The sequence below is a fragment of the Lissotriton vulgaris genome, chromosome 1_1 (assembly GCF_964263255.1).
Source record: "Lissotriton vulgaris chromosome 1_1, aLisVul1.2, whole genome shotgun sequence".
Lineage (NCBI taxonomy): Eukaryota > Metazoa > Chordata > Amphibia > Caudata > Salamandridae > Lissotriton > Lissotriton vulgaris.
In genome coordinates this window covers 2,061,795,922-2,061,809,113 of record NC_141685.1, presented here as the reverse complement: position 1 = coordinate 2,061,809,113, position 13,192 = coordinate 2,061,795,922, and the positions used below count along the sequence as shown (strand labels likewise).

General features: G+C 43.7%; 1 protein-coding gene across 21 annotated transcripts in view; it reads left to right on the top strand.

The window, feature by feature from the left end:
- PLEKHA5 (pleckstrin homology domain containing A5) overlaps nucleotides 1-13,192 on the top strand; it is a 742,840-nt gene that overhangs the window by 103,932 nt on the left and 625,716 nt on the right. For 14 of the 21 annotated variants that reach the window (XM_086920665.1, XM_086920753.1, XM_086920712.1 and 11 more), the window contains one exon: nucleotides 8,456-8,479. The exons of the other annotated variants lie outside the window; for them this stretch is intronic. In XM_086920665.1, the coding sequence (XP_086776791.1) occupies nucleotides 8,456-8,479 (24 nt within the window). The remainder of the gene's footprint in view (nucleotides 1-8,455; nucleotides 8,480-13,192) is intronic. 21 annotated transcript variants of the gene reach the window in all.

The window sequence follows — 13,192 nt, the reverse complement described above, 5'->3', positions numbered from 1 at the left end:
GCTCAATTATGTAATAATGTACTCCTTTTTAGGCCGAAGCATACCAGACAGCGCTGCTGTCTGGTTTGCTAACAACTTCTTCTGGGCATTCTGAAAGCTTCCACGGAAATGCACTCCGCCCATTGCTTACTGTTGGCTTTGTGGTTTGTAACTCAGTTACTTGCATTCTATTTACTGCCATTATTTGTTTTAGGCTGTCCAGTTTGACTTCATCCCTTACGAGAGCAGTCCTTGTTTTCTGTATCCTTCGGAGTACTCGCTATCTTTAAACAGTCCTTTGGATTTTTTTCTTATAATATTTCATTTGCTGTGCATTAAAAGCCAGGGAGGGAACTTGAGGTCCCATTTACGAAACATTTTTGCGGTCGAAAATGCCCCATCAGTCCGTTTCTGACCGCAAAAATACTTTTACAAAAGTACAAAACACAAATTGAGATACATGAACACGTGACTGAATCACAATTCGATTTGCGATTCGGTAATTGTAAGGGGCGTGTTTAGGGTGTCCCTTCCAAATACCGGTTCAGCGGTATGTACAAATGTTTTACGACCGAAATTCGGTCACTAAACATTAACATTTTACCACTAACCTCAAGTTTGTGTAACTCATTCCCCTTCCCCTTGGAGAATGTTTTATTTTTTTTTTATTTTTTTTAAGAAGTCCCACGGACCACTGTCTAAAAAAATTCTAAAAAAACTTTTTATTGTTTGTTAGAAACGCATTCAGTTTTCCTTAAAGGAAAACGAGGAGCATTAAAAAAGAAAGAAGTTGCTTTATTTAAAAGCAATCGTAGATATGATGTTATGCTGACCCGGCAGGCCATCATCCCGGCCATTTCTGTGATTCCCAGTTGGTCGCAAACTGAGACCTACCTCATTAATATTAATACAGTAGATCTGTTTGCGACCCACTAGGAATCACAAAACGAGTAAAACGCACTTTAGTACATGTGTTTGCGATGAAGAAACAGTGAATCGCAAAAATGTGCTATTTGGTAATCTGAAACACTAATGATTGTACATGTGGCCCTTGGTGTTTACAATTCTTTCGCTGACTCCAAAGTAAGAGAATTTGTGACAATATGTCCTGCTGAGTCCCATGCCCGGACAGGCTTGGGATGTCATTTTTTCTAGCAAAAATGAACTGTGCTGATATTTCAGAATACATCACAATGAGAAAAGTAGAAATGAAGCATTGTTTTTTTTTTTTTTGCAAGTCTGAAGTGTAGTGGAATGTGGTGGAAGAAATATTTATATACAATAAAACCACAACAGTTCACTAGGTGATGACATTTCCACACATTATTTGTGCGCAGTAAAACTATGTCTGTGCAAATGTAATGGTAATTTCAATTGGTATTGTGTTATCGATAATGACAGTTCACCATCACATCATGCAAACTCCACACTACTGCCCCACCCCAATCTACCCCCTACAACACTTTATATAACTTCACTCTACAACACTCTTCTCCACCCAATGCCCTCCCACTCTGTGCCAAGCCACTCCACTGCATGCCAGTCCACCCTACGATACTTGACTGTCAAGACACTGTACAACATGTCTTGCCCTTCCACTCCAGTCTACACCCCTCCACCCCATTTACCTCACTCCTCTACAACCTACCCCAATCCACTCTACTCTACCCCAATCCACTCTACTCTACCCCAATCCACTCTACTCTACCACACTCCACTCTACCCCAATCCACTCTCCAGTCTACCCCAATCCACTCTCCAGTCTACCCCAATACACTCTCCAGTCTCCCCCAATCCACTCTCCAGTCTCCCCCAATCCACTCTCCAGTCTACCCCAATCTCCAGTCTACCCCAATCCACTCTCCAGTCTACCCCAATGCACTCCGGTCTACCCCAATCCACTCCAATCTCCCCCAATCCACTCCAATCTACTCCAATCTACTCCAATCCACTCCAATCTACTCCATTATGTTATGTTATATTATGTTATTCATACTTATACCGCGCACAGCTGCCCCAGCAAAGGGGCGTCCTGGCGCTTAACAAGGTACACACAACACAACTTTCAAAAAACCAGAGAAAGGGAACAGCAGGATAAAAAAGGTCAGGGCTAGACAAATAAAATGGTTTTAATGGCACGTCTAAACTGCAGAATATCTTCTAGAGCCCGAATGTGAAGGGGAAGAGAATTCCACCATTTCGCCGCTAACACCCGAAAGGAGCGGCCACCGGCTCTACTCAACCTGAAGCGCGGAACAGCTGCCAGGTTTTTGCCCAGAGATCTGAGGGTTCGTGAGGGTACATATGGTACCACCAAGTTCTCCAAAATTTGGGGGGCTGAACCCTTGAGGATTTTAAAGGCGAGGCATAATACCTTGAATTTGATCCTCTGGTTCATAGGGAGCCAGTGAAGAGAACGCAGCGCATTAGAAATCGAACACTGCCTTGGCAGACCTATCACCATTCTGGCTGCAGCATTTTGAACTCGCTGCAGCCGGGTGAGTTCCGACTGATTAATCCCCGCCAAAAGCGTGCTAGCGTAATCCAGCCGGGACAACACTGATGCCTGAACCACTAGTTGCCTGGTGGATGCGTCGAAGAATTTCATGATAGGTCTTAAACCTCTGATAATGCCGTAGCAGGAGGCCGCCACCTTCTTAGTATGGCAGATGAAACTAAGGGTCGGATCAAGCCAAACCCCTAAGTTTTTTATCTCCGCTGCTGGAGAAGGGGTAACACTCAATTCAGGAGGCCACCACAGGTCACCCTATAACTCTGCCTGCTTGCCGACCACCATAACCTCAGTCTTTTTGGCGTTTCACTGGAGACAGTTGGAATTCATCCAGTTAGCCACTGCCCGTAGTCCATCTCGGAACCTGGGGGCCTCCAAATCAGAGTCCCCACTCAACGTGACCGCCAGCTGCGTATCGTCTGCGTATGATACCATCGTCAAGCCCCAGTGCTTGACGACCGCAGCCAGCGGCCTTACGTAGAGGTTGAATAGAGTGGGACTTAACGAGGAACCTTGTGGGACCCCCAGATCCAATGGATAAGGGATAGACTGACCGGGTGGGATCGCCACCTTAAAAGACCGTTCGGCCAGGAAAGAACGGAACCAACATAGGGCAGAGTCCGTGACACCCACTTCTTCTAGGCGCTGGAGCAAAATCCTGTGCGAGACAGTGTCGAAGGCGGCACTAAGATCTAATAGCAACAGTGCCGCCGTCCGACCCATATCCAGCACAGAATGCAGATGTTCCACCATAGAGAGTAGAGCCGTCTCCGTGCTATAACCCGCACGGAAACCGTTCTGAGTGGGATCGAGGATGCTAGCCCTAGTGAAATGGTTAGCAAGAATTCCGTTCACGTCGGCCTCTGCAATTTTCGCTGCCCAAGGAAGCAAGGAAATAGGGCGGTAGTTCTCAGGTTTTAAGGGGTCAAGGGTGGCCTTCTTCAAGATAGTTGTAACTACGGCCTGTTTCCACCTAATAGGAGCTACACCTGAAGAGAGAGACAGGTTAATCAAGGACAGCACCGGAGTACGGCATAGCGGTGACATAATCCTGAGCTGAGCTGGTTTCATCGGGTCTGCAGGAGATCCTGATTTAATTTTGAGGCTCAAGGTGTCAAAGGACTCTGTGGATAAGGGAGGCAGAGTAGTAAGAGACTCGCATCCTCCCAGGCTACAGCTAACCTGCTCCGGGATACGGGAGCCATGTGGAAATGAGCGATAGATGGCTTGAACTTTCTCAAGGAAGAAAGAGGCCAAATCCTCGCAATGGGAGTCCGAGCAGATTTCTGCCGTTGTTGCCCTCTTAGACATCAGGTCCTTTAGCACTTTAAATATAGGTTTAGATGGGTTCGCGCTGTTCTGAAATTCTTGAGCATAGAAAGCTGCTCGTGTTCTACAGACAGCCCTATGATAAATTTTAATTTTAGCGAGATAGGAGGCCTTCATTCTGGGATCGAACGATTTTCGCCATACCCTCTCAGCCTGTCTACAGGTTTTTTTAAGAAGCGCTAGAGAGCTGTCATACCAGGAACTAGGCTCTTTCGTACGACACTTAGACTGTACCAGGGGAATCGGAGAATCAAGAGCATGGGTGATCCACTCGCAGAAAAGATCATATCCGCGTTCAACATCAATGAAGGGGCCCAATGGAGCCTCTTCCAGCAGATAGCAAAATTCCTCCAATTTCAGTTTATTCTAGTGTCGCCTAAGTACCATTCTATCCTTAGGTATAAGAGGAGGCTCGTGTATGGGGTATAGCATTTTCACCAGCATATGGTCTGTCCAAGCGATCTGAGTAGGGGATAGCGCTCTATCTCCCTCTAAGTTAGTAAAAAAAACATCCAATCCATTCAAACCAATCTACCCCAATCCACTCAAACCAATCTACCCCAATCCACTCAAACCAATCTACCCCAATCCACTCAAACCAATCTACCCCAATCCACTTAACCCATTCTATGCTCTCCACTTAACCCACTCAACTCCAACCTACTCCCCTCAATCAACCCCATTCAACTCTAATTTACCAGCACCCCACTCTAACCCACCCCATCTACCCACTCCACCCAGTCTACCCCACTCCACGCCATCGACTCCACTCAATCCACCCTGCTTTAATCTAACCCCACCCCACTTTAATCTAACCCCACTCCACTTTAATCTAACCCCACCCCACTTTAATCTAACCCCACCCCACTTTAATCTAATCCACACCACTTTAATCAGTTCAGTTTCATACGTCTTTATTTTGATTTTTACATCATAAGACAATTTACAAAAGGGGGTTAAAACCAAATCATATATACATAAAATTTAACAAGCTCTTATATCCAGAATTCATCATTTTAAGACAAGAATTAAACAGTAGATTTTAAAGACTTAGTATGAAAGAGGAAACCATGTTTAAAAGTTATGGTCTATGCACATGAAGGTGTGTAGCTCTAATAACCCAGGCCCACTCTAGGTACTTTGCTACTCCTATAACCACAATCTATGAGGTGTTTGTTCTTAGAGCCCACATCGCCTCTACACTTCCTCCAATATTCAACTGGCGGCAAATGGGCCTAATCCATTTATTCCTAGTGGCTAAATAGGCCGGACAGGCAAAGAAAAAATGACCCACACTCTCCTTTTGGTCATTACACCAGGGGCAGTACTCAGTTATATTACCATCCCATTTCTCGGTAAAGGACCTCACTGGTAAAGACCCCACTCTAAATTGATGGTATAATTTTTTGTCCAGGCACCTGGTAATAACATCCCAATAGTTCTCAAGTAGGGGATCCAATTTGTGCACCAGGAATCGACCCGATAGGGTGGTGGCATCTGACAGTGCAACAAGTTGGATTCTAACAGAAGCCCAGAAAAGCATTTTGAATTCTTTTTTTTTTAGAGGGAAACACAGTAGACCCCGGGTTAGCCCACAATTGACTAAGTCCCATACTTTCCAAGATTAATTTCACTTCCCGGAGCCATGGGATATTACCAGAACCCATGATTGATCTCACTTCCGCTAATTCGTTAGCAAAGAGACTAAGATCCGGCGACGTCCAGGTCCGTCTCCACAATGCTACAAGCCGGTACCGTGCCATCTCATTTATCGGTTTACAACCCATATCCAACAAAAGGGGTTTAATTGGTGTGGATTGGGGTAAGCCTACCAGTTTACACAAAAATTTGTTTTGAGCTCTTACTAAGGGGGTTAGGTCCATATAACCCCATAGGTCGGCCCCATACAAAATTGCAGAGTTAATTTTTGCTTCATAGATCTTTAATGCTGGCAAAACCCTTTTAGTCAAAGACATTCTTTGCTCCTGGATTAGGCAACCCGTTAGGCGTACAGATCTTAAGTGGAGGGCGTCAACCTGTGGGTTCCAGCGTAGGCGATAGTCTAAAGTCACTCCGAGATAGGTCATAACATCCACTTGTTCAAGGCCGACTCCATTCATGCTAACATAGCTTTTGATGGGGCGATTTTTAGTTAAAACCATAAATTTGATTTTGCTCACATTTATTTGCAGATCATTTAGTTTGCAAAAATCCTTGAATCTGTTAATCGCCTTTTGGAGACCACTACGTGTCTTAGAGAGGATTAATGTATCATCTGCGAAGATGAGCAAAGGGAACTTAGTCCCGCCCAATATGGGCGCATCAGTTGGAGTGCCTGCGAAAAATGTCACCACCTGATTAATAAATAATTAAAAAAAGGGTAGGTGCCAAAACACACCCTTGGCGGACACCCCTCGTGACGGGAAAACTGTCCGTTACCTGCCCCTGTCTCACCCACCTCACTTTAGCAAAATTGCCCTCATGCAGTCTTACCAGAATTACAAGGAGTTCGGACGGCAGTCCCAGCTTACCTAGGACAGCCCACAATTTTGCCCTGGGTACAAGATCAAAGGCGGATTTAAGGTCCGCATAGATGGTCCCTCCGCCCAACAGCACCACCTTCCAGTATATCAGAACAAATCAAAAGACCTGGTCGATGGTGCTGGTACCTGATCTGAATCCAGCCTGTAATGGTGAGAGAATACTCTCCATCTCCATCCACCCTTGAACCCTGGCAAGAACCATCCTTGCGACAATTTTCTGCAGGGAATCTATAAGATTTATGGGGCGATAACTTTAATCTAACCCCACCCCACTTTAATCTAACCCCACCCCACTTTAATCTAACCCCACCCCACTTTAATCTAACCCCACCCCACTTTAATCTAACCCCACCCCACTTTAATCTAACCCCACCCCACTTTAATCTAACCCCACCCCACTTTAATCTAACCCCACCCCACTTCAATCTACCCCACCTCAATCTATCCCACCTCAATCTACCCCACTATACTCCACTATAAAGTCTACCTAACTGTAGCCTAGTATACCACACTACAATCTACCCCATTTTATACCAACCTACCCCACTCCACCCCAATCTACCCCACTCCATGCCACCCCAATCTACCCCACTCCATGCTGCTCCTCTATCCCACTCCACTCTAAACCCCTCTATCCCACTCCGTTACCCCTCTATCCCACTCCACTCTAAACCAATCTACCCCACTCCATGCTACTCCAATCTAACCCATTCCACCTTACCCCAACCTACCCCTTTCCAATCTACCCCACCCACACGCATGTTTAGTCATGCTGAACAGCAGTCACACTGGTGTACAGCATGGTTACAACACATTGCCAAACCCAATATCTCTTGAGTAGGCAAGACCTATTGGCTTTGTGAATGCTTGTTGGCTTTCCAAAGGGTGAAAGTGTTAAAGGACCATAATGCGATTCAAGACTTCGACATTTTGTTTATTCAACGAGCTGTGCTGTGGGTCATATGTATGACTTAATTGACAAAGCAATTTTCAGACAAACTGTACACCAGTTTTTCACGGGCAAAGTTACTTTCAAAACGATGAATTTGTGTTCATATCGAACTGCATCCACTTCTAAGATGACGACTTGCACAATATCATCAAAATAAGTAAACATGGAGTTAGAATTGTACTTGTACACTCCCCTATTTGTGCTTCCCTTTATAATATTGTACAAGTCGGTATTTTGGATTCTCGTGACATACATATCAAGAAAATGTAAGCTAATGCAGTTGGCCTTTCCCTTGTTTAGTCTTTATTAAAATTATTTTTTGATGGCGTGTGACCTGTGTGGGAAGAAGGCTCTGAAAAAAGTAATGTTATAGTGCGATGCCCTGCTCGTTAATTTATTTGAATGTTCTGAAGCCTTCCCTTCCGTTGTGTGGGAGGAAACAGAATGGATTTATGATGTTTGTGCCTTAAGTTGTGTGGGCATCTAACAAATGTTAAGCAGTGAAACTAAACTACATTTTGAAAATAAAATTACTCGCAATTTGTGCAAAAATTGAAAAGAGTAATTGGATGGTATGTTTTTTGATTCATAGTTAAACTAGCCACTTGAACTCTTCTGATAGTTTGTATTTTAAGCAAGGGCTTCAAAGACGCAGATGACATGAACTTGACGTGATCCATCCAAGTTATTGAACGTTATTGCCTGTGACCTATATACATCGTATTACACTACCACTTAACAAATTGTGTATGCACATACGAAATTGTTTATAATTCGTTTCGAATATATAGTGGCCTGTGTTTTTTGTGGCCCCAGGATGGTTGTGCCATTTTCGTCATGTTTGTTTTTCTAGAAGCTGTCTAGTCTCCTTTCTTTAACCCATTCATCCAGTGACTGGCCGACCTTTTGGGTCTGGCCCACTGCTTGAGATGAACTGTCCTTTTCCCAGCTCACAACTTTCTCCACTTACCTCATTCTTCCTAACTTTCGCCTGTCTTGTGACGCCCCTGCTTTTGTGCATATGCAGAATAAGTGGCCTTTCTGTAATCTCAAGCAGCCCTGAGAATGTGCACGATTGGCCCAGTTAAAAATGCACTTTTAAGGACAAGTTATTAAACAAAACTTCATTTTTCTACACAGGACAGTGCCTTAGAAGGTGACCCGGTGAGTAAAACCCATTCTACATACTTTAACGTGTTTCACAGCTTATACATTAATTGTGCCCCTTCAGAGGTGAGGTGGTGGAATGATATGGTGAATGGCACTCCTAGTTCTTACTTCCAATTGGTTTAACAACTACTAAGGTTTCATTATCAGCCAATCGAATATTTGCATTTCCTAACCCACAAAGTATTTCAATGTCTGGCTACATGGCTACGCACTGGAAATCCGCTGAAATAGGGACTGTATGCTCATTGGAAACCAGTGTGGTACAAAATCACATTTTTGTTTTACAACAAAAACAAAATGTGCCGCAATTCCACGGAGCAGACACATTAACGTGTACCTTTTTTCCGAGGTTTCTGTAAAATGCCTGAGATGAAATGTAACTAATATTTGATTGACACTTATAATTGCTACTGAGAAAATGCTTACAGATGTTTGTTGTGACTCTTTTATCAGGATGCGATATTTGATTCCTCTTATTATATTTCAAGTCTGACAAGCATGTATGTTTCTGTACCCTCTCGCAGCTTAGAACGCCAGTATTAGAGTAAAATACTCGATTCTTTTTCCCCTCAAAATTAATCGAAAATAATAGAGGCCCAGTTACCTCTTTCTTCAGCCCAGCCTCTCCCCTGGAGAGGCCAACTCAAGAGACCTGCCCTGTCTGATCTCATCGGCCAGCAGCTGGGCCACTAATCAATTTTTTTTGATAATCTTATTGTCCAAAAATGACGACGCCTCCTTTTAAATTGGCAGACTTTTTTGGCCACAGTTTATCCCCTTTCAATTCCCTAGAGATTTCCTCTTTTACCCCACCCCATAAGGGGCCGACACTATCGTTTGTGAACACAAGTGGAAACCTATCTGGGGAACTTTCTTGCTGAATGGCTTGTGATGTCAGAAACTTACTTGCTCCCACGCAGGTCTTCTTGGGCGTTGCATGGCTCGTGGCGTAACTAATGCATAATTACTACGCATCTTCTGCCTGGAAGAACCGTTACTTTGTTGGGGAGTTCTGATGATTTCTGCAACAATGATAATGGCCTTTTTTATTACGGAGGTTGTGATTCTAATGTGTTCATAGTTTAGACAGTTTGAGTGCGGCGTTATATAGTAAAATCTGATAAAATATAAAATTATACACGCATGGTGGCTCCCTTGGCTCACATCTTGGGGAAAGAAAAATTTGACAGTTTCTTGCAAAGTTTGATAAGTTGATATTTACTGACAAGCTAGCAGTAGTGGTACAGCTTTAAGTGGGCAAGCAGCAATATGTACTTTCCATCAAACGTACTTTAGAACATCGCAAACTTTTTTTTAGGGAAACCCAGCACACAACGGCTTCCCCTTCAGAAAGAGAGCTCCAGCAATCTAATATGGGGTGGTAGATGTTTGTCATTTTACGTTTGTATGTCAGCTCTTCAATTAAATAAAAATGATGCTTGAGGTACAGTATTCATTTGGAGTTGTTCCTTGATCATTTCTGCAATGCACTTAGTTTTATCTGGTACGGCCAGAGAGATCTTGACAGATTTCCCTCACTCGCCTCCTACATCTAGTACTCTAGAAGGAATTCTTAGGTTGGGCAAAGGGCATGATCTGATTACAGTAATGTGCAAAGCCCTCAGTGGGTTAATACCTCTCTCAAATAGGCCCAGTTGACCTAATAAAAAGCCTTAGCTAAATCTATTATCATCAATGCTAAGGGTACAGAATGCCTAGAGGCTAAGCCAATATTGCCTACTGAAGAGTGTCCGTTTGTGTAAGTTCCTACCAGGAATAAAAACTTTCTGGTCCTCATGAACAATTGTTCAGATATGCTAAGCTAACCTCTTTGCTAAGATAGCAGTAAATTTCTTGTAATCGCAGTTTAGCAGTGATATTTGAGGTAGGAATCACACCTGCAAGGAGACTTATCCAGTTTCACGATCAATGAGATAACGGCCCCCTGTCAAGAAATTGACATCTGCAGACTCCCCTCCGATATTCTATTGAATAGTACATACACTTCTATCGTTATGGCATCAGGGCCAGGAGATTTTCCCCTCTTATTCTTTTTTAATATGTGATATATCTCAGATTGGCTAACTTTTCTTCCCAGTTTCTCTAGCTATTCTATGCTCAACTTTGCCAATCTTTTCAGCTCGAACTCTGGTTTGTTTTGCTCGGTGCGCTTGCTATAAAGTTTAGTAAAGTAACAAAAAAGGTCTTCCCTGTCTCCTGTTCGAAGCTCAATGGTGCTGACATGCTGCTATTCTTGATCCCCATTATATGATTTTTACTTAGATCCGCCCTAGCTTTCCAAACTAACAGCTTTCTGCACTTCTTTGCATATTTACAATGGGACTGCTTACTATCTTCTCTCTCATCATGGTCTCGTCCCACTCGTCCCACTTCTTTCTCATAATGGTTTCTTGGTGGCCTTTTAACTTGTCTTGACCTTCCTAGCGATCTTGTGACAGCTGCACCCTAGCAGTTTCATTTAAATTTACATTGGCTAATCTTTGTTGGATATTCATAATGTCCTTTTCCTTTTTCTGGAGTTTCTCCTTTTCATTTTATTGAGATTAGAGACAAAACCTGCCACATAACATCTGAGGAAGTAGTTTAAGGCTTTTGAGATTACATATAATTGCCCTGAACCCTAATTTAAGTAAAAAAAGGTGCATTACTAGTTCTCAGTTCTAAAAGAGCCCTATCTTCAGGAGCGATCTTCTATTGAGCGTCTATCTTGACTTCCCACTTAGGGTCAATATGCAACAACAACACAGCTGCATCATGGTCAGATATGTGAATAGGGAGGTTCTCTACACGAGGCTAGAGCCCTTTTGTCCGGGGTCTGAAAACGGACCCTGAATCGCACATGCTCATGCGTGTTACGATTCATTTTGGGTTCCGCTATTGGGCTTTGTGTGCGTGTATTTTTAAAACCGAGCACGCAATAGGCCAAAGGTGGGTGCATTGCTCCGCACATGGCCTATTGGTGTCTGTTACGTGCACACAAAGCCCATATGTGGAGAAGTGTGGCTCAAGTGGTTGGAGCGGCAGACCCTGATGCAGAGGTCTGGCCCGGACCAGGGTTCAATTCCCCGCCTCGGCGGGTCTTGGGCTCAAATTTCCCCGGACCTGACAATTCTCGCCTCAGTGCCTATTCCAATCATGGAGTCCCACTCTGCAACTCTGGCCAATAGCTTGCTTAATCTCCACGACGGCCCCTCGCAGCGGCATGCCTGGCTTTCACCTTGGGGATGACCAGTAATGGGTTATCTAACAGGGGAATACCAGGACGGGTTCCCTAAGCAAGAGCTTAGAAACCGGTCGGTGATACAGCACTATATAAATGAACTACATTTACATATGTTTTCAATTACCGTGCCCAGACATGGGCGCTTTAATTAAAACATATGCCTCATAGTGCTTATTTCCTGGACATGTCCAGTTTTCCTTTTTGTCCCCCCGTTCTCCTTTTACCCAATTGACCCATCTTTTTCTCTGCCATCCTTAGTTTGTATTTTTAACTTTCTTTCTCGTGGTTACTCCTTCTCCTTCCTCTCTCGCTGCTATTTCATCATTTCTCCTTTTCTCTTTCCTTTACTGTACATGTCAGCCCAAGGCCTACATCCATCATTCATGGTGTTTCTTAACAGTGTTATTTATGAGCCCAGGGTCTGCAAACCTGCAGAAGGAAGAGGCTCTGGAACAACCAATTAGAGTTTTAGTGGGACCCAGCTCACCAGCTCGTGAGCCAAGCGGCACCCCCCCCCCCCCCGCTTCAGCTGCTGGAGTGGGTGGTGCAGAACACCACTCATTCCAGTTTGTATCATTTGATCGTTTCTCACGCAGTGAACACTGATGGTGATTCTTTAGGGGTAGACATCTTACAAAGCCTACAACTACTTCGGCCACAATAGTTTCCCATTTTAAAGCAGTTTCCTCATAACAGGGCATTTTTGCTCAATGTTCTCAACCGCGTAGGTATAATTTGTGCAGCAGGTGAAGTGGCGTTGGGTTGAAGTGTCTTAGGGGTCTACTACATACCCATTACTAGGAACACTTTGAATATTAGTGGGTCGGGTGAGTTGTAATTCCTGCAGAGAGAGGCCGGTCGACCTGATCTAGTCAATCCACAGCCTCAAGCAGGGACCCTCTTAATGGGGGTAATAACTTCGCTCTGTCGTGAGCCCCAGCATTTGTAGGGAAACGCCTAACCTGTATATTTACAATGCAATAGGTCTCGCATTTGCTAGAGTGTAAGCTATTGGCATTGTATATCACAATGCTTTTTATCTATTTTTTTCAAAAACCAACACATTAATAAAAGGCATTGTAATCTAAAATGCCAATAACTCAAACTCTAGTAAATGTGAGCCCTATTGCATTGCAAATGCTTTTTGAACTTCTCTCTTATCCATAGGAGAGTAATCAATATGCTAGAAGTGACCATGTTTTTTAGAGCGATGGGTATCTACTCTCCCCTTCCCAGCCTTTAAACTCCAGATGTCGCTAAGCCCATACTCTTCTCTGAAGGAAGACCGGTATGAAAGGGATTTAGATTGATACACAGTTATATTTTGTTGACCCATCCAAGGTAGTATCCAAAATTATGTCTAAATCCCCAGCCATTATAACCAGCTCTTTAAAGTCAAGGAGGTTTGAAAAGACCTCCCTCAAAAGACTAAGATAATCCATATTTTAGCCATAAACAAATCA